Genomic DNA, 22,591 nt, shown 5'->3' with positions numbered 1-22,591 from the left:
TGATTGACGAGTCTATTAAGCTGGCATAGTGAATGCCTCGATGGAAATCAACGAGTTCTGTTTTGTAACGTTTGTAATAATGGAACATCAGGCCACGGTAAATGTCATCGTTGCGAATCTGCTCGATTGCGATAATATCGAGATCTTTCCAACCTTCCATGCCGATTATTTCGTTCGAATTACTCTGACAAGGAACGCAGTTGCCTGTATTTCACTTGTCTTCGTTTCATCGGCATTCGCTTGATTTATGGCACGATCATATCTGTTTCCTTTCTAAACTCCTTTTCTCAGTCTATAATTTATCTAGTAATACGTGGGTTAGACAAATTTGTAATTTTTAATGTAATTATCCCTGTAGATTCTTCGGTACCCCCGAGTCGGTACCCCGATCGTGTACACTAGGATTTAATAAATGTAAACAATTTAAAAAATTTTTTTAAGCTATTTAGAATCTTCGAAAATTTTATAAATTTAAAAAATTTAGAATCTTCGAAAATTTTATAAATTTAAAAAATTTTTGAAATATTTAGAATCTTCGAAAATTTTATAAATTTTAAAATTTTTTCGAACTTATAGAACTTTCGAAGATCCTAAATTAAGAGTATGATAAAAATTTGGACAAATGTTTCGTTGGTAAGTTAAATTTGTAATTTTTAATGTAATTGATCCAGTTAACTTTTCGGTACCCCCAAATCGGTAGTCCGATCGTGTACACTAGGATTTAATAAATTTTTAAAAATCAAAAAATTTTTTAAATATTTAGAATCTTCGAAAATTTTATAAATTTAAAAATTTTTTAAATATTTAGAATCTTTGAAATTTGTATAAATTTTAAAATTTTAGGAATTTAGAAATTTTTCAAGCTTATAGAATTTTCGAAGATCCTAAATTAAGATTATGATAAAAATTTGGACAAATGTTTCGTGGGTAAGTTAAATTTGTAATTTTTAATGTAATTGATCCAGTTAACTTTTCGGTACCTCAATCGTATACACTAGGATTTAATAAATTTCTTAAAATCAAAAAATTTTTTAAAATATTTAGAATCTTCGAAAATTTTATAAATGTAAAAAATTTAGAATCTTCGAAAATTTTATAAATTTAAAAATTTTTGAAATATTTAGAATCTTCGAAAATTTTATAAATTTTAAAATTTTATCACATATTTAGAATCTTCGAAAATTTTATAAATTTAAAAAATTTTAGGAATTTAGAAATTTTTCAAGCTTATAGAATTTTCGAAGATCCTAAATTAAAATTATAATAAAAATTTGAACAAATGTTTCGTGGGTAATTTAAATTTGTAATTTTTAATGTAATTGACCGAGTAAATTTTTCGGTACCCCGATGGTGTGTACACTAGGATTTAATAAATTTTTAAAATTTATAGAATTTTCGAAGATTTAAAATTGAAATAATGATAAAAATTTGGACAACTATTTCGTTTAAATATATCCTATTTGTAGCTTGGCTATATATCTGTTTACGGGAAAATCGAGTAGGTCGAAAATCGCGAACGCACCTGGTTTATAAATTTATTATGTCTAAATAAGTAAATTGAAATAAATTGCAATTAATTTGAACTTTCTCGATGTTCATATCGACTATATTCATCGTGGGTAAAAATAATTTGTTTTCGCTATTTGAAGCACAATATTGAAATTAAAATATATTCGTAATTTGAACGCATTTTAGAATAATGATACTCGATCGTTTAATATAAATATATTTTTCATTCCAAATATCGAAGCTTAAATTCGATGAATGATATTAGCGAACCTATAAGCGATAAAAATATAAATTTTTCAAAGAAATAATTGGCAATATTTTTTATTTTCTCACAGTTCCTTTTAATTTTACATCCTGGTGCATTTACTTTGTTTTTGACGAATATACTCGTCGCTTGAAAATAATTTAGCACATGGATGTTAATTTTCAAAATTAAATGGACACTTGGATTTTTATTTCTTTATATTTTCGAGGTTTATTCGTGTTATTTTGGTCAATAATTAAACATAATATTTTGTTTCTTTTTATTTTCGAACACGTATTAGAACTTCATATTAAAAGGAATTGGAAATTATGTAATTTATATCTTGGATCATTTATTATACTCGAGAACGTACGATATCGTTGAAATTCGATAACGTCAATTAAATAATCTTTTTATATACACTTGAAGTCAAGTGGAATAAATTTATTTAATTAACCCGAGAAACATTATTTACGAAACCTACTTTCATTAACGATAATTTCTTCGTTAATTACGTCGTGTAATTTTTCGAAAAGTCCCTTTCTCGTAGAATTATGTCCACCATTCTGCAGTATTTTCTTTCTGTCTTTTATGGCTCATTTCATAGTCCCAATTAGGTGGTTTATAAAATTTGCTCAGTGACTCTGCCTATCGCGATATTTTCGAAGGATTAAAATTTCAAAGGAGCCACACCAGGAATATAAATATGCCGACATCAATACGTAAAATAATTTTCTGAAAATATGTTTGACTCGCATTGCGAAATAAGTATCCTAATTGGTCCAAGGCTTTCGAACAGCTACGTATCAGATAATTAAAAATGTAGTCGTAATACGTAATGAGAAACCTTCTGCACCTTCAATTATTCGAATTGCAAAACAGAAATTTAGAACGAACGATATACATAATAAATAAGTCTAACGTAATAAGGCATTTAATTGCGTTAGGTCGTGAAAATTAATGAAAATTAATTAAGAGTCCAAGTATCATCCTATAGCTATCAATCTGGGTTTATTAATTATGGCACTCGTGAGTAACTATACAATTAATCGCGTGATTTTCGTTAATCAACTTCTTAGTTAAATTATTACTAATTAACTACATCTTTATAATAACGCAAAATTTAAATAAACCGTGACGATTGCAGTTGCGACTTTTCGAGTTCGAAATGAAAAATTTGCTCATCAAAGATTGAGAAATCGCTTAAAAATATAATTTTCCTATTTTTATTAATTATATTTCCTATGTTTACTACGATATTATATTATACACGTAATATCTTCGAAATTCTATTTACATTAGTATCGTAATTTTACGGTAATAATAATTATTATAAAACGACGAGTGTTGAATGAAAAATTTTCGTTTCGTTATTTAAAAAATAATTCGTTGTTTAAAAATAATTCGAAATTGTTACTTATGTTAAAACATTACATTTCACTTACTTTTGCATTAGTGCAATAATTGTATATTAATAATAACGATGTTTAAATGACGAATATTTTCTAAAATCGTGGTACCTGACGAAAAAATTTCTTTTCTCGCTTTCAAATATTTTTGTTACGTAAATTTTCACGTTTTCGTAGAGGAAATAATTTAAAAATCGCTTAATAACTGATTAAAATTGTCGGTTCTGTTAGAGTATTACATTGCAGGTGCAACAACGATAACGACGATAATCGCAACGGTATTGAATGAACGACAAGTAATTTTTTAAACCGTATCGCTTATTTAATAATTCGCGAAATATCGACGATACCTCTGAAAAAGTGTGTGTCAATTGAAATGAGGTGTAGAGAAACAAGGCCGGTCTGTTTTTTTTTTATTTCAATTTCAAATAAACTGATCTGCATTTTTCCTATTTGTTTAAACCGAGCAACGTTATAAACGTATTCGGATGGCGTTGCGATGCAACATTTACAACTGAAAATATTTAAACGCTATTGGAAAATAGAAACGTTTGGATCCTTGTATATAATATTGCATGACACGCTATACACCGAACGAGCGAGAGCGAGAGAGAGAGAGAGAGAGAAGACAGGTAGAAAAAGGTATTTAATTTCCATAGTTGCAACTACATTCACATATTAGTAAATATGCAATTTAAATTTAATATTTCGAAAATAATTCATAAAAAGAAAAATAAAATAAATTAACTCTCTATTTGTTTATAGCGAGTTACAGAAGTATTCGTATTTCTTTTAATTTTCTTTCACGAAACGAGTTTCAAAATCCTCGTCAATGAAATCGTATATCATCGTATAATCGTTGAACGAAGTCAAATATTTTGGTCCTACAGTAACATTAATTTTGGAACAATTCACTTTAGTTCCCCTTCATATTACGTGAAATCCTCGTTTTATAACAGAATTCCGATCAGTCGAAAGTTCAACTCCTTGCTTTATAACATCGAGTCACACTCCTATCGAGGATCGTAATTTCATAAATTATAAATATAAATAAAGGCAGACAAGGATTAATTTGAACGTCAAATTTAGTTTCGATCCATTGCACTGAAGATAAGTATAAATCGTGTATAGTATTTCGATACTACAAAATGATTTCTTCACTGCGAATAGCTCAATTTAATAATTAACTATAAAAATCTTGAAGGTGAGCAGAAAATCGATATTCTTTGATCTACGAATATTTTTGCGATTCACTATACCATCTGTCCCATCTGACTCGAAACAACGGATAAACTTATGGTTGTAAGGAAAATTGTCGAACTCGTTGTTAATTAGGTTGCGAAATGATCAATTTTCGCGTTCCTTTTTTGAGGAACTTAAATTTCGTGGCGAATATTTGCAACTTCGACCTTTTGTATTGCTGAAATTACACAGTGTACAGTAGCTGACGAAAGTATTCGAATGATATACGTATTTCGAGGGAGTAGTCTAACTCAAAATTCCGATTTTAACACTAGATTTACGGAACTCGTCAATTTGACAGAAGGGTTGCTCCAATTATACGATGGTAACAGATTTAGTTAACCCTCTATGGGCCCGTGTAACTTTCAAGTTACATGCTAATGTATGGGTATTTTATTAAATACTGCATTCAACGTTATCGTCTCGATCACTCCAGTTCGTGATTTTTCTTTCGATATATTTATAATTATTTTTACAATATCTCCCGTGGATCCATTTTTAAAAATTCTAATTCTTTTTCATTTACCGGTTATTCGATCATGATAGATTAGATCCTCTATGGTCCCCTATGACCTTTTTCCACAAGATGGCGTGGAAAATTATCTTGTCTATCTATTGCACATTATCTTGGTACGATAGTACAAACGTTGCTAATTCAAACTTTCAATATGAATTCGTTGTAACAAAATTGTCAAAACTGCTGAATTTATTGGTTGATATTTGTTGATTTTATGTTACATACAATTCTTATAGTCAAGAAAAATGTATATCCGGTCTATAGAGGGTTAAATTATATTAAGACTGTTAATATAATATATATTTGTTTTTAAATTAAACTAATCGTTAAAAAGAGGCACGTGGTGTCCTTAATCTGTCAATTTGACAGGTGTCCTTAGAAATAGGTATATTCGTAAACCTAGTGTTAATGGAAGTATGAGTGTACGTAGAGCTCAACGAGTTACACGTGGATCAGTCTTGTTTTATTCACGGATATCATTTCACGTGGATGAAATCATCGCTCAAATCCGATTTCTGTTGTTTTTAAATGTAATTATTCCATGATGCAAGATGGAGCAAAATTTTTCGAATACATGTTTAATTCTTAGTCCCCTGTTATACTATAATAAAAATTTCTCTCTGTGAGATTTCGTTTGAGGAGCAAAAAAGTTATTAAAACTTTAATCCATAATTTTATCTTATCTGCTGATGTTATTTTCTGTTATTTTTCTGAATGAATCACACCACTCTTGTAATTACGTTATATGTATATACACGCAAAGCTTCGTTTAAATCGGAATTTTTCTGAAATACAGCGTTCGAACAGTTTTATGAGTCATTGTGTAGCGGTTGCAGAATTTTTCTAGTATCGTGACATTTCTTATTTGCTATGCAATTTAACCTAAAAACGAACGGGAAATGTAGTTCTTTTCAATTTCAATTCATCGAATGCTAATAAGAACACGACGTATTCTTCGAGCCATAGAAACCCCTGTCACAGTGGCATTAATTCGCAAAGCGTGTATCAGATATTAAACGATATCTCATCGTGACCTTGCTCATTTACCGCAAAATTTAATTCCAAAATGAGCGCGGATCACAGAAATTTTCAATTTCGCCGAATTTTAATAAGTCGTTCAAAATGCGACGTATACTTACAGTCATAGGTGCCCTAACTAAAGACCTTGGTGCACCGAAAGAGTGATGGGAAGGCTCGAGTCCACGTAATTAATTTGCAAAGCGTGGAATAAATATTAAACAATATTTCGTCGCGATTTTTCATTTTTGTCACAAAATTTAATTCTAAAGCACGCGTGAAACACACTAGTTTCCAATTTTACCGAATTCTAGTGGGCCATGCAGAACACGATGTATACCTAGAGTCATAGGTACCCTAACTAAAGACCTTGGTGCACCGAAAGAGTGATGGGAAGGCTCGAGTCCACGTAATTAATTTGCAAAGCGTGGAATAAATATTAAACAATATTTCGTCGCGATCTTTCATATTTGTCACAAAATTTATTCCTAAAACGAGCGCAAAATACACTAGTTTTCAATTTTAACGAATTCTAATAAGTCGTTCAAAACGCGACGTACACTTAGAGTCACAGGTACCCTAAATAAAGACCATAGTGCACCGAAAGTCTGCTAAAACGGCTTCAGTTCGTGTAATTAACTTGCAAAGCGTGGAATAAATATTAAACAATATTTCGTCGCGATCTTTCATATTTGTAACAAAATTTAATTCCAAAACGAGCGCGAAGCACACAAATTTTCAATTTTACCGAATTTTAATAAGTCGTTCAAAGTGCGACGTATCCTTAGTACCATAGGTACCCTAACCGAAAACCTGCTAGAATGGCTCGACTCCCTGTAATTAATTTGCAAAACGTGGATTAAATATTAAACAATATTTCATCGCGACCTTCCATATTTGCCACGATATTTAATCCCAAAACGAGCACAAAACACCCTGGCTTCCAATTTTACCGAATTCTAATAAGTCATCCAGAACTCGACGTTTCCTTAGAATTATCGGTGCCCCAACGAAAGACCTTGGTGCACCGAAAGCCAGCTGGCAGGGCTCGAATCCCTATAATTAATTTGCAAACCGTGGATTAAATATTAAACAATATCTCATCGCGATCTTCATATTTACCGCGATATTTAATCCCAAAACGGCAATTTTACGGAATGCTAATAGGCCGTCCAGAACGCGACGTATCCTTACAGCCATAGGTACCCGAACGAAAGACCTTGGTGCACCGAAAGCCAGCTGGGAGGGCTGGAGTGCGTGCAATTATTTTGCAAGGCGTGTATTAAATATTAAATTATTCCTGAGCCCGACTCGCGTCGGGAAACGAAAAGTCAGGGAAAGATAAACAAACACAGGGTTGTTAACAAGTGTATCTGTTAACGAGTACACGCCGGTAGCAATGGCTGCGTGACTAATGGTCCCTTCCTAACGTGCCCACAGGTGACCGACTCGAAGGATCTGCAAGTGCCGTTCAGCACCGCGGCCTCCCTCGGCTACGGCCTGCATCATATGCTCCACTTGCCGCCGCAATTCCTGCACCCGTTGGATCACCGTTTGCCATTCGGAGGGTTCAGGCCCATCGGACCATCGGCGTTCGCTCCGCCGAGCAAGTGTCTAAAGGTCGAGACCGGAAACGGCCCGGTGTCCGGCTCCGGGCTGCCGAGTATCAGTTCCCTCTCGAGCATGTCCAACATGTTCTCGCCGTCGTCGTTGTCTTCTGCCAGCGGAGGCGCTGTAGTGTCCGTGTCAGGAGCGACCGCGAGCATCGGAGGCGTTGGAGGCGTCGGAGGAGGCGCGAGCGCCGCGACGGCACAGGAAGTCGCACCTCAGAGCCCTGCCGGATCTACCAGCCGATCGCCCACGGGAACCGGAACCGGATCGGTCCCTAATCGCGGCACCACTCCCGAGGACGAGGATCGCGATGCGAACGCTACACCCGGATCAGAGAACACCGAGCGTTCCACGCCTGAGGAGGGACGCCCGTATCGACGTGAGTTCTTTTCCTTCTTTTTCACCTCGTTCCTCGCTTTACTTCTCTATACCCCGTGCCACCGGAATTCGCAGGAAATAGAAACACCTGCGCGTGACCGATCGGTACCGGGTGCCAAACGTTTGACCTGGGTCCGAGCTGACGGAAAATTTTAGGAAAATTCCAGACAAATTTTCGTGGGCCTGAACACCTGGTCCTGACTATGGTCCCCTGTTTGGAATTTCTAAAAGTCGATCCTGATTATCCACTTTCCGTAGTAATTTATCTGCGTACATGCGTCCATTTTGGTTCTGTTTCCTGCCAATTCTAGTTGAACGGTGTGTACACTCCCTTTTCGTTTCTATTGGCCTTCTCATGCGAATTTTCAACGCGGTTTCCGATTGTTAGTTGCGTTTGTTGTTATGTGCGAACGTGAAGTAGGAGTAGGAAGAACCGGAACGTTTACGAGTCGAGTTTAGGGTATTTTTCCAGTGTCTTTGATTGCTTTCAAATGGTGGATCCGGTTTGGAGAACTGGATTACCGTTTTTATATTCCACACGGTTTTCTTTCTTTAATGATATACCGATGCATGCTTCTTTTCGTAGCTACTGTGCGCGAATTGTTTTTGGTAACGTACGATAGAGCCTCTCGTAGGTGAGCAACGACGAATGGGATTTTTGAGGTTATGTTTCGCGCGTTTTAATAGAAACGAACAAAATTGCGAGTTTACTGAGATGTTTATATTTGTAAAATGAAGAATAGGAATTTTGAGATGTATATATTTTAATGGAAATAGAAGTGTTTATATTTGTTAATGGGAAATTGGAATTTATTTGAAATGAGGAAGGCTAGGGAGCAATTAAACAGATTTATTTAATACAATATTAATACAATGTAAATTATAACTAAATCTCGTAAAATAAATTCGCTTCCAACTGCGATATTTACGCACAACGTCTATATTTAATGACTGTCATTCAGTTACTGATTGTTTCTTCGCGACTCTCTGTCATATTCCTCAAACACACATTCTTCCACACAAATATTCCTCACACTCATATCACATATTCTATGACAACCATATAACTATCACACAATCGGGTGTTTTGTTGTGAAAATTTAGAGAAATTTAAGTTAAGTGGAGTTAATTTTGGCCCGTGAATTGCTCGTTTGGCATTAGAGTTACCCCCTTGCACTCGAGGAACGCTTCTCAGTCGCCATTTAATCAGATTCTAAAGATGGATGTTAATTAATATATGAAATTTACAATTACCAATCCAACGATGCGTTGAATATCAAAGTAAAATAATGTTACGTCTTAATTTGCATACGATTTCTTATTTACCGTTTTAAAAATATCGTCGACTGTATGGCAGAGAGTCTTCGAATTATTATTTTCCTGTAACGAAAAATTCATCGAGTCTAAAGGGTTAACAATCTGCGATGTTATCTATATTTAATATACACGAATGATAATAACTAAATTATTATTAATAAAGCTGTGTATTTGTGGTAATAAGTACAGCAGGAAGAGGTCTGAAAATAAAAATTTTGACTAGATTGGTACCTCTAATATTAGGGGTACGTAAATTTTTCGATACACGTATGTAAATGTGTATATTTATATTTTCTTTGTTTCTTTAATATCTCTTTTAATATCTATATTTTAAGAAATATTGTTAATATTAAGATAACAAGCTATGGACCAGTTCAAGGATGCACATAACGTCATATTTCGATTTTTTAAATAATTTTGTGACCAATCACAAATTTACAAATATCACGTATTTTTATTAATTTTGTCGAGTTTATTTCTTCACTTTCGAATTTTTCGATTGTACATTTTAGCTTAGTTGTCATTTGTACGTTGTCTGCAGGTACACTAAATTATTACGATCAAGAATCGTTCGTGTAAAAATGAAAAATGTATGTTAGGTGTAAATTTCACGTGTGAGTATCAGAGAAAAGATATGTTTCTGTTATTGTTTATTAAAATACGTTCAGAACACTACGAGAGGCTCTATCGTATACCATTTCGTGCCCTGAACATTGATTACATTTAAATGTTTAATATAAAATATTCATAAATAGTTTCGTTTGTATCGATATCTTTTATTACGGTCACTAAAAGGGTGAGACACTTTCTTACCCTTTCTCGTAATTATGCTAATAAGTATTATAATTAGCCTTTAAATTCCAATTAGAATTAAATTCTTATTAATTCATTGTTTCGCTGAGAACGTATATATACGTGCTTAAATATTAAATATTTAATTCCAATTTAAATAAAATTAAAAATTAAGATTCAATCGTTTAATAGACGTGCATGTATACGTTCTCTGTTACATAGAATCATGGGTGCTTCTATGTATATGCACTGTGATTTATATGTATCCATTATTCGAGATATTGCCCATATTTTTTCCGTGCAAAATTCAAAAATGCCGCCAATTTTACAAGAGTATTACTGCGAAAATATTATTATCAAGTAAATTTACGACACCGTAATGGGTTTTGAACGTCATTACGATCCAGTACGAATAACTCGACGAATATCCATATAATAAATCGTAATATGCGGTTGCATCGCAACAAATATCGCGAAACATTTATTTATCAATTGAATCAAAAGCTTCGTGCAAAAAACAACCCTTGTCAATTTTATAAATTTTCTGCTATTTTCAATTCGTTTTTATATTTACAATTGGTGAATTTTGCTTGTATAATAATACAGAAAATACAACTATTACACTATGGAAATTTTATTTCCAAATATTGCAATGCTTCAAATTATTTTTAAAAATCTGCAAAAATGGACAATGCAGATTTGTTAGAGGATTCCTTCGATTAACACTTTGACTGTCATGCGCTTTTATATGGTACACTCAGGGGGCCATGATAAAATTTCCATTATTCTTACGATACAATAACGAATTATTAAATAATACGGCAAAACAATATAACGAAAATGGTGCAAATTATTAATGTCTTCTGTTCAAAGTTCTCTATTTATTTACGTTGTTGAAATATTCAAAAATTGGTTAGATACCAATAATTTTAAATTAACCCTTTGCACTCGACGATTTTTTAAAGAAGAGCAGGAGTGCAAAGATTTTCTGCTATGAAGCTGACGATATTTTTTGGAGCAGTAAATAAGAATTTGTATAATAATTAATACATAGAATTATTTAATTTCAATATGTTAATATGATATATTAATGAGTATCGATCTTTGAAATTTTATCAAATAGCGACTGAAGGGCACCCTTCGAGTGCAGAGGGTTGAATATAAATATAAATTTAAAAAGTTAGTATCGTCAGACACTGGTGACCACCATGGCCCCACTGAGGAGACAAGCATCGGTCACTGATGACCACCATGGCAGTCAACGCGTTAACCCTTTGCGCTCGACGATATTTTGGCTAAAGAAGGGTACGAGTTGAAAAATTTTCTGCTATAAGGCTGATGATATTTTTTGGAGCAGTAAATAAGAATTCGTATAATAATTAACACGTAGAACTATTTAATTTAGATATTTCACACAGTTTTACGTTATTTTAAATTTGATATATTAATTAATATCGAGCTTCAATTGGCGACTGAAGAGAGTCTCTCGAGTGCAAAGGGTTAACATACCAATTGCAAATAATCCACGATATCCGAAACGAACATAAACGAATTTCGTTTATATATCATACTTATTTCAACGTTTGTGAAATTATTATACACGTACTAGTAGAAAAGTACATTTTGTTAGTGGTAGATGAAATTTGATAACAAGAAGAACAATTATTTATTTAATTAGAAAGATTATAAAATACAAATATAACGTTTAAATATAATTAATTTCTCACAATTACGCTATCACAGGACTTCTCACTATTATAACTCAATTGCAACTAACGTATCCCAAATCTCTAACTATTTTTCTTTCTTCCTTGTACGTTACATTGACATACACAATGCACACACACCTCAATCATTACATACATACTCATTACTTGTTCATACTTGTTCCACTCATCTCAACACATATATTCTTAACATGTGACTGTCATGGGGGTCACCAGTGACCAGCATTAGTAAAAATACATAATTAGAGTAAATATCGATACTGATAAATTTTTAAATAGTACCATTGTTACTATAATGGTTCGAAGAAATTAATGCCACACAGAACATGCAAAAATAATTTTATTTATACAAAGAAAAGGTGAACCAAAACAGTCGGCACAATATGTCGCCACTTTTTTAGTGCAATTCTTTGCTCTCATTCTTCCTAGCTGATTTGAATTATTTTCATAGCACACTTTGCAAAATCGCCTTACATTTCGCACACTTCCAGGTTTCTTTTTAAATTCGTGACGACGTTTTTTCTGTACGTAATTGCTCGATGAAATGCAATCTTCGTCATCGGAACATTTCACTAAATACATCGCTAACTTCATCCTAAAATCGGGAATTGAAATATTTTTTCGAGTTGCTTTTTAAACAATTGGTAATGGCAAAAATGGTCTACAGCGCCGCTGGGGTCACCGGTGACCCCCACCACGAAAAATACATTAAACGCGATTATACAACTCACCTTATCTGTTGTAAATAATATTTCAACGTAATATGCATCGCATAATAAAATATTCATGTTGGCGCCATGGGCAAACCACGTAAAATGCGCGTGGCAGTCAACGTGTTAAAAATCTATGTAATCACTACCACACATTTCCCATTTATAAATTATCGTAACGCGATAAAATCGCGTAAATACGAAATTCGTTGAACGATAATGGTAAAGTACGTGACGAATGGTTGATCTCGGATCGATCAGGCGAAAATAGGGAAAAATCGCGGAGACGATAAAAGAATATCTGTCTGCGTCTATTAACGCAGCCGGTAGGTCTCATGATTTTTATGTTGACAAACGTTCTATATACAAAGAGCAGCTGAAACGTATATAGGAATTTGCAGAGGAGGAACCACGGAGATTTGTATGCTTAATCTACCTAAGTCGTTTATTTGAATTCTCAGGGGCGCGCAACAGCTGCGCCGCGTCTGAAGGCTCACGCAGGGTTTGTTTCCACGTGTTTGCTTATTTTTCGGTACAGTCTTAATTACCGAAAGATAGAGCCATTCGTTCCTCTTCGCGGCCACCATTTTTTCCCCGACCTTTTCCACGAGCTCGCCCGTTCATCCGTTTTCCATCCTCCCGCTCGCAGAAGGTCCTCCAGGTTGACCAAACGGGGTCCAGGCTTTGTGAATTCTTTCTCTTGTTAAAACCGAAAACATAGCGGTCAGGGTCTCGTGTAACTCTCTTTTCTTTTCTTCCTCTTCCTCTCCACTCGTTTACCGCGGGGCTAATTTTCGTTTGATTGCGAGACGAGGAAAAAAAGGGTCGGCAAAGGTCGAAGGTGTGCAACCTTGGCGTCAAACTGCTTTTTAGCTTTATTTTTCGAATGGCCAACGCCAGGATAACGATGTCCTTTGACTGTGGCAAACCCTATGACGCTAGCCGTGTCGCTAATTAGTCGATATTCACTTTGTGGCGGCGAGTCCGCGTTTCAGCTGGCATACTGATTCCGCAAAAGGGCACCCAAGCGGTTTTCAATCGAGCCACGCTTTTCGATCCTCCACGTTTTTATCCAAATTTCCCTTTCGTTGTGCTCTTCCTTCCTCTCCTTTTCGCAGCTAATTACGCCTTCCACGTGCAATTCCTGTTTAATAACATCGCGTACGTCCCGTGTCACGCCTTATGGTCTTACGCGCACGTGTGTTCTTCGATACGATTTCGGATTCTAGACTATTCCAGAGATATCCTTTATAGGATTCCACTCGCAAATCGCGTTTCCAAGGCAGTCGAAGAATATTGGTATCAGTTACTAAGCCAAACCTAACCCAAACCTAACCTAAAATTTATATGTGTTTCCATCCTTGTCTAGGGGAGTGCTAAAAGTCTCCCCTTTCATACTACACAACCCAAACCTAACCTAAACCTAACTCAAACTGGACTTTGAATCCTCCATTTAGAAAAATAACGAAGTTCGTGTACGAAATTAGCAAATATATTATTTCGACTTTTAAATTCCGTCGATATCACAGTTTGAATTTTGAATTCGAATTCTAAGTGCTGGATCAAATATTATAAGTATTGGTTGTCATCTGTGTAATCAGTGATGTAACCAGTGTGGAAATAATCCAAGCTTAACCCAAACCTAACCTAAATCTAACCCAAATCTAACCTACCATATTTATGTGTTTCCATCCTTGTCTAGGGGAGTGCTAAAAGTCTCTCCTTTCATACTACACAACCCAAACCTAACCTAAACCTAACTCAAACTGGACTTTGAATCCTCCATTTAGAAAAATAACGAAGTTCGTGTACGAAATTAGCAAATATATTATTTCGACTTTTAAATTCCGTCGATATCACAGTTTCAATTTTGAATTCGAATTCTAAGTGCTGGATCAAATATTATAAGTATTGGTTGTCATCTGTGTAATCAGTGATGTAACCAGTGTGGAAATAATCCAAACCTAACCCAAACCTAACCTAAAATTTATATGTGTTTCCATCCTGTCTAGGGGAGTGCTAAAAGTCTCTCCTTTCATACTACACAACCCAAACCTAACCTAAATCTAACTCAAACTGGACTTTGAATCCTCCATTTAGAAAAATAACAAAGTTCGTGTACGAAATTAGCAAATATATTATTTCGATTTTTAAATTCCGTCGATATCACAGTTTGAATTTTGAATTCGAATTTTAAGTGCTGGATCAAATATTATAAGTATTGGTTGTCATCTGTGTAATCAGTGATGTAACCAGTGTGGAAATAATCCAAACCTAACCCAAACCTAACCTAAAATTTATATGTGTTTCCATCCTGTCTAGGGGAGTGCTAAAAGTCTCTCCTTTCATACTACACAACCCAAACCTAACCTAAATCTAACTCAAACTGGACTTCGAATCCTCCATTTAGAAAAATAACAAAGTTCGTGTACGAAATTAGCAAATATATTATTTCGATTTTTAAATTCCGTCGATATCACAGTTTGAATTTTGAATTCGAATTTTAAGTGCTGGATCAAATATTATAAGTATTGGTTGTCATCTGTGTAATCAGTGATGTAACCAGTGTGGAAATAATCCAAACCTAACCCAAACCTAACCTTCAAAATTCGAAGAAAATTCTTCCGATTCTTTTCAATCACTCTCACGAGCCGAAAACAAATATTTCCCCCGAATATATTATATATAATATAATATAATAATATTTTATTCTGAACGAATTTCAAATACAATTTTTCCCAAAGAAATTTTGCCCAAAATTCGAAGAAAATTCTTCCGATTCTTTTCAATCACTCTCACGAGCCGAAAACAAATATTTCCCCCGAAAAAATGTACAAACGTAATAAATGGTTCTTGCGGCGAAAAAGTCGTCTAATCGGTAGGACATGCGCAAACATAAAGGACAAACAGAAAATTCGCGATCGCGAATGTTGGTATAGCGTCGAAACGGCGAATGTGCGCGTAAAATTTTTTCACGGGCGGAAATTAATTGCGTAATCTACATAGAGAGTTGGAGAATTTGCGGGGAAAATCGTGAAATGATCAGCAAATAATTTGATCCTGTGTCTGTGAACCGTTGCTGTGTATTTTAAACTCAACGGTGCATCGTAAATGCTCGCACAGCCGCGCTCGCCCTTTTTGGTAGCCGCGTCGAGAAGAGGGGTTGCAACGTATCAATACCTACGCATGAAATATGTTCATAATCACGATTGACAGGGAATCATGGTAAATAGTCATTTGCTACTCCATTCGCGAATTTACATTACGCCTCTATTTGGATCTGGCGGCGCAGAAAAATCTGCAATTAATATTAGTATGCTCCCTACGTGCCTACGACTATGCACCGTGATCATCGACCTTTTGGTAACGATGATTTATCATTTCCCGTTAAAGCTAGCCGCTATTCCCATTCCGCGTTGTAACTGCGCAAAGACATTATATTGGGGAGGGATGTTGCGAATCTTTCGCCTAATTTCAAGGTTTCGAAGAGAAAGAGAGAGAAAGAGAGATTAGTTCACCGAAAGTTGCATTTTTGGTTCAAATTTGATACATTTGTTACGATTATTGCGATTATTATACTCGTTATTGCGAAATTTTTCCGATTATCGATATTCATTGTCAGGATATTCGTTTTAACCCTTTGCACACTTCAGTCGCCATTTGATAAAATTTCGAAGCTCGATATTCCCAAATATGTCAAATTTCAGATAATGTAACTATGTCCGAGGTATCGAAATTAAATAATTCTACGCGTTAATTGTCACACGATTTCTGATTCCTGCTCAGAAAAATATAAATATGTCATCTTTGGAACAGAAAATCTTTGAACGCCTATTCTTCTTTGGCCAAAAAATCCTGCGAAATTTTTTCAAATTATCAATATTCATTGTCAGGATATTCGTTTTAACCCTTTGCACACTTCAGTCGCCATTTGATAAAATTTCGAAGCTCGATATTCCCAAATATGTCAAATTTCAGATAATGTAACTATGTCCGAGGTATCGAAATTAAATAATTCTACGCGTTAATTGTCACACGATTTCTGATTCCTGCTCAGAAAAATATAAATATGTCATCTTTGGAACAGAAAATCTTTGAACTCCTATCCTTCTTTGGCCAAAAAATCCTCGAATTGGGATCAAAGCGTTAATGCAAAGGGTACGTGTAAATTTTATGGTGGCTGATTTTTGCATTGGCGTAGAATATTGGGGACCATGTCTAAATGCAGTTGGGACTAATAAAATTGATTAATAAAATTTTAAAGTACGTTATTAATTGTTCATTGTGAATTAAATTATTTTATAAAAATCGTTATTTTATAAGAAGTTACGGAGTATTTTTATTATCGATTTGGTATCAATCGTGATGAAAATTGTAGAAAAATTGATGTTTCATAAGACCATGTTAATAGGGGATGAAGGAAATGATACCGCATGGTTTACCATTTCACTCCAAGTTTAATAATAATATTTATAACAAGTTTACTCCAAGCTGTTACAATCAGCCTTTCTCGCTTTAACCATAATCGTAGTAGGTAATATATCCATTGTTATTAATGTTTGTTGGTATATTCTCGGTTTATTCACCAACTCGATGCTTCATCTCATAAATAAATATCACCCCTGGCGAAATGATTTTGATCAAACCCAATAATACCTGCTTTCGTAATTTTCTTCTCAATAATAAACAAAAATTTAAGTTACTTTTTATTTCCACTTCCAGTGAAACTGATATAATTAACATAAATAAACGATAATTTTAGATAATATTAATTATCGTGTCTGGCCAAAAATTTCTTGCCAATTTCGTGAAATCGAGTTTCATAGTGAATATAATTAGTATAATATAAAAATCGACGATGTCCTAACATCGACACTGCCAAATATGTATCCGAATAGTAATGCACCTAAATATTTTTCACATTTTTCAAATATTTCATATTAATACAGACAACGTTAATTAAAGCACTGCGATGAAAATATAATTTTCTATTTCTATTGGATACAGGTCGATATTAACCCTTTGCACTCGAAGGTGAGCTTCAGTCACCATTTCATAAAATTTGGAAAGTCGATATTAATTATCAAATAAGTCAAATAATTCTACAATTCTTTATTTACTGCTCAAAAAAGTATCGTCAATTTTTCAGTAGAGAATCTTTGAGTTCGTCAAAAAATCGTCGTGTGCAAAGTGTTAATTTTTCCAAAACAAATTGTACCTAACCTAATCTTGACCCTCGTCTATTAACCCTTTGACTGCCACGCCGAAACCACATATTTCGCTTAGGACGCCACGGGAGTATTTTTATTATTGAAAGCGTATAATGGCAAAATAATAATAAATTGGTGACATAAGACAACATTCTTGCCCAATGGAGCGTTTATCTTATTGGCAGTCACGGGTGACCACTGTGTCGCCTTGGTAACGGTTGACAATCGACTAACTGTCAATTTTCATTCAATTTTTACAATTGTAAGTAGTTCAAGCACTCCGGTCACCAATGACCACCGTGGCGTCACAGGAGAGACCGTGGCCGGGTCATATATGACCAACGTGGCAGTCAAAGTGTTAACAGGCAGAAAGGGGAAAGAATGAGAAGAAATCTTCCGCGAACCTAGCAATTTCTGTCATGCCCCAACGTAATTATTCCAATAAAATTTTCCAATAAAAGATTCGAAAAATATCTTATTGGCGATCACGGGTGATCACCGTGTCGCCTTGGTAACGGTTGACAATCGACTAACTGTCAATTTTCATTCAATCTTTACAATTGTAAGTAGTCCAAGCACTCCGGTCACCAATGACGACAGGAAAGACCATGGCCGGGTCATATATGACCCACGTGGCAGTCACAGTGACAAGATATCGACATGATGTTAAACAATCGAAATAAAATAAGAAAAAAAAAAAGAAATAAAAATTAGGACGCTAATAATCCACCAATTGGATTACGTTGAATTGCAATAAAAAAATAAGAAATATTAAACTTGTTTAATAATTTAACAGAATTTTAATTAATTCGTTATTTATTAATTATTATTTTTTAAATTATTAAATATTTAAATGTTTATGAGTTATTTATTAATTAATAATTAATTCGTTATGCATTTGTTAAGAAAAAAATAAATAAATACGATCTACGTTCTAATCGTATGTTTCACGCTGAATTAAATCCGGCGCCGCTAATTCGAAAGCCGGCAAACGAGACATAAACAGAGTGTCAAGCAGCCATTTCGATAAATCGCGTTTTTCCATTGGAACGATAGGGAGAAGAAGCGCGCGTGCATTTTTGCGTGGAAATCAAATCGATTATGGTGTGATCGCAAAACAGAGACAAAAGGGGGCGCGGGGAGAGAAAAAAGCGAAAGGGGTAGGGTAAGAGAGATATGAAATATGAGTACGGAAATGCAGATATTTGTCAGGAAATTGATAACTCGAATAAACTCGTCGCAAAACGTTCAAACAGTCTGCCAAACGGGACGATTTCACCTCTTCTCCCGCCGGCAAACCGAACTACTACATCGGTTGCACCGATGCAACACGCGCGTGCACGCACACGCGCGCGCGCGCGCCACCAACCCCCGCATATTACGACGATTCCGTAGGAAATTTACGCGTTACGCTGATATACTATTCGGACAACTGATTGTAAACGAATTTTATAGTTATCCGTATTTTTCGCTAATTCCAGCTGTGTAACTTTTCCAGAAATGTGGCATTACACTGATTGCGCCTGGATTACCCTTGTAATTTTCGCATAACCGTGTTTTTCTCGTTCGCACAATCGGGTTGCACGTTACAGCACTGTCGCGTGATTTTCCCGTCGATTGTGCGTAATTAATTTTTCTTGATTTCCACGTGTTCGTGGTTAGGTCTGTTTTCAATTTTATTTGCAATATTAATTGCGATTTTTATTTTTATTCCAGATTTTTGTCTTTCACCTAACTCTATTTTTCTTATTTTTAGTTTTTCTGTGTTTAATTTGTTTTGCTTTAATTTTTCGAAGGAGTGTAAGGAATTTAAATTTTGGTCTTTAGTCTAATAATGTTATTTGTCGTGTTTGTTCTTAGGTCTGTTTTCAATTTTATTTCAATTTTTGCTTTGCAATATTTATTATTGCGATTTTTATTTTTATTCACATTTTTGTCTTTGGTCTAACTGTATTTTTCTTATTTCTAGTTTTTCCTGTTTTGGTTTTTCTGTTCTTCGGTTTTAACTTTTATTATTTTTGTTCTAATTTTTCACCTGGATGTAAGAAATTTAAATTTTGATCTTTAATATAATAGTGTTCTTATTTGACGTATTTGTTCTTAAATCTGTTTTAAATTTTATTTCTATTTTTAGTTTGCAATTCTTATTGCGATTTTCATTTTTTCAATTCTACTTCCATTTTTAGTTTGCAATCTTTATTGCCATTTTTATTTTTATTCGGATTTTTGTCTTTCACCTAACTCTATTTTTCTTATTTTTAGTTTTTCTATTTGTAATTTGTTTTGCTTTAATTTTTCAAAAGAGTGTAAGGAATTTAAATTTTTATCTTTAGTCTAATAATGTTATTTGTCGTGTTTGTTCTTAGGTCTGTTTTCAATTTTATTTCAATTTTTGCTTTGCAATATTTATTATTGCGATTTTTATTTTTATTCACATTTTTGTCTTTGGCCTAACTCTATTTTTCTTATTTTTAGTTTTTAGCTTTTATTATTTTTGTTTCAATTTTTTAAGAGAGTGTAAGAAATTTAAATTTTGATCTTTAATATAATAGTATCCTTATTTGACGTATTTATTCTTAAGTCTGTTTTAAATTTTCTCTCGATTCTCATTTTTTAATATTCCTCACCTTCGTTTTAATTTTCATTTTTGGAGACCTGGGATATCGAGATTTCGGTCTTATCAATTTTTGTACTCCTATTTGAATTTTTAACAAAGGTCTGGAAAATCGAGATTTTATTCTTCCAAAATTTTACTACCTGCATTTCAATTTCCAACGAAAAGGTAGAAAATTGAAATCTTGCTTCTACTAATTTTTATTACTTCCGTTTTAATCTTCATAGAAGTTGTCAAAAATCGAAATTTCGTTTTCACAAATTTTCACGTTCATGTCGAACTTTTCCTATCAATTCGTTTAATAATTATAGCTAATTCTTTTTAATAATTATTTCACGTATTTTATACGCCCTTATTTTAATTAAACTCTGTTTCAACTGTTACTGTTGTTATGTTTCGCAGGATGTAACACAAAGGTATAATGTTAAATAAATAATGCTTACTTCGTTTGCATATTTACGTGGTATTAGAGACACTGTGTGTCTTTGTCAGAAAATTTACAACGTCAAATACACGCAACGTCTGTGGATATTCATAGAATTTCTCATTGGCAAGGTGGTACATTGGTTTAACACTGATGCACGCCGTGCTTCGTTAACGATCAACGTTATTGGCCGATACTGATTTAGCGAGGGTTGCCTAAAATTCATTCGCATTAAAGAATGATTGACGTATTCTGGCGTTTATACGATTTTACTGTAAAACGCGATATCGTCGTGATAAAACACACGTTCCACGGTGGTCCAGAGATCACCGAATTATAAGTTTATTCTTGTCAGTGTGTCCTTTTTAACCACGCTCTTATAATACTTTTATTAACATTACTCGAACAGTATGCGAAACGAAATTTGATCCATTTTGAGATATGAAAATTATTTCGTATAATTATATAAAAATGATAATTAATGGATATACGTCTATAATTACGTTTCTGTTTTAATCAAAGTCAAGACTAATTGTGTAACAGCTATCTGAAACTAGTTATTTTGATTGCTTTGGTAGTTCTAATGATAAATGAAATAAATACGAAGAAATTCAATTTCAACATTTCGTTAATGGTTACCTATTAATTATTCGACGTATAATGCGTGAAAAGCTTTTCATACGACGAATATAATTTATGGTAAGATGAGAATTATCATTATTTTTTTCAATATTATTCCTTTTACTCTGAATTCACTTATAATAATATACATCGAAATATTACGCGCATAGAAAATAATAATTAATGTCACATGGAAATAAATAAATAGTGCTGTTACTATAAACAAATTACTATAAATTACTATAAATAAAGAGGTATTCTTCTTTGATAAAAGTGAAAATTAATTTTGCCGAAAGCAGCTACGTATTTTCGGTAATTACAAGGCGAAAGTACTATAAACGAATTATTATAAATTGCCATAAATGAACAAATTACTATAAATGAGAAGGTATTCTTCTATGATAAAAGTCAAAATTAATTTAGAAAATAATAATTAATGTATCATGAAAATAAATAAATAGCCGTGTTACTATAAACAAATTACTATAAATTAACATAAATTAACAAATCACAGTAAATTAATAAATTACTATAAATAAGAAAGTATTTTTATTTGACAAAAATGAAAATTAATTTAGAAAATAATAATTAAAGTCGCATGGAAATAAATAAATAGCCGTGTTACTATAAACAAATTACTATAAATTACCATAAATTACCAAATTACAATAAATTAACAAATTACTCTGAATAAGAAGGTATTCTTCTTTGATAAAAGTAAAAGCTAATTTAGAAAATAATAATTAAAGTATCATGCAAATAAATAAATAGCCGTGCTACTATAAACAAATTACTGTAAATTACCATAAATTACCAAATTACAGTAAATTAACAAAGTACTATAAATGACAAGGTATTCTACTTTAATAAAAGTCAAAATTAATTTAAAAAATAATAAATAAAGTCGCATGGAAATAAATAAATAGCTGCGTTACTATAAACAAATTATTATAAATTACCATAAATTACCAAATTACAATAAATTAACAAATTACTCTAAATAAGAAGGTATTCTTCTTTGATAAAAATGAAAATTAATTTAGAAAATAATGATTAAAGTCGCGTGGAAATAAATAAATAGCCGTGTTAACAATAATAAACAAATTACTATAAATTACCATAAATTCACAAATCACAATATATTAACAAATTACTATAAATAAGAAGGTATTCTTCTTTGACAAAAGTCAAAATTAATTTTGCCGAAGGCAGCTACGTATTTTCGATAATTACAACGCGAAAGTATATA

At 33.3% G+C, this 22,591-nt stretch overlaps 1 protein-coding gene across 1 annotated transcript in view; it reads left to right on the top strand.

The window, feature by feature from the left end:
• Positions 1-22,591, top strand: part of LOC108553269 (uncharacterized) — a gene marked incomplete at its 3' end in the record, with an annotated part of 88,600 nt that overhangs the window by 28,602 nt on the left and 37,407 nt on the right. The window contains exon 3 of the mRNA XM_017908094.1: positions 7,379-7,928. Within this exon, the coding sequence (XP_017763583.1) occupies positions 7,379-7,928 (550 nt within the window). The remainder of the gene's footprint in view (positions 1-7,378; positions 7,929-22,591) is intronic.

The sequence above is a fragment of the Eufriesea mexicana genome, unplaced genomic scaffold (assembly GCF_001483705.2).
Source record: "Eufriesea mexicana isolate 0111107269 unplaced genomic scaffold, ASM148370v2 scaffold9777, whole genome shotgun sequence".
Lineage (NCBI taxonomy): Eukaryota > Metazoa > Arthropoda > Insecta > Hymenoptera > Apidae > Eufriesea > Eufriesea mexicana.
This window is presented reverse-complemented; position numbering and strand designations above follow the sequence as displayed.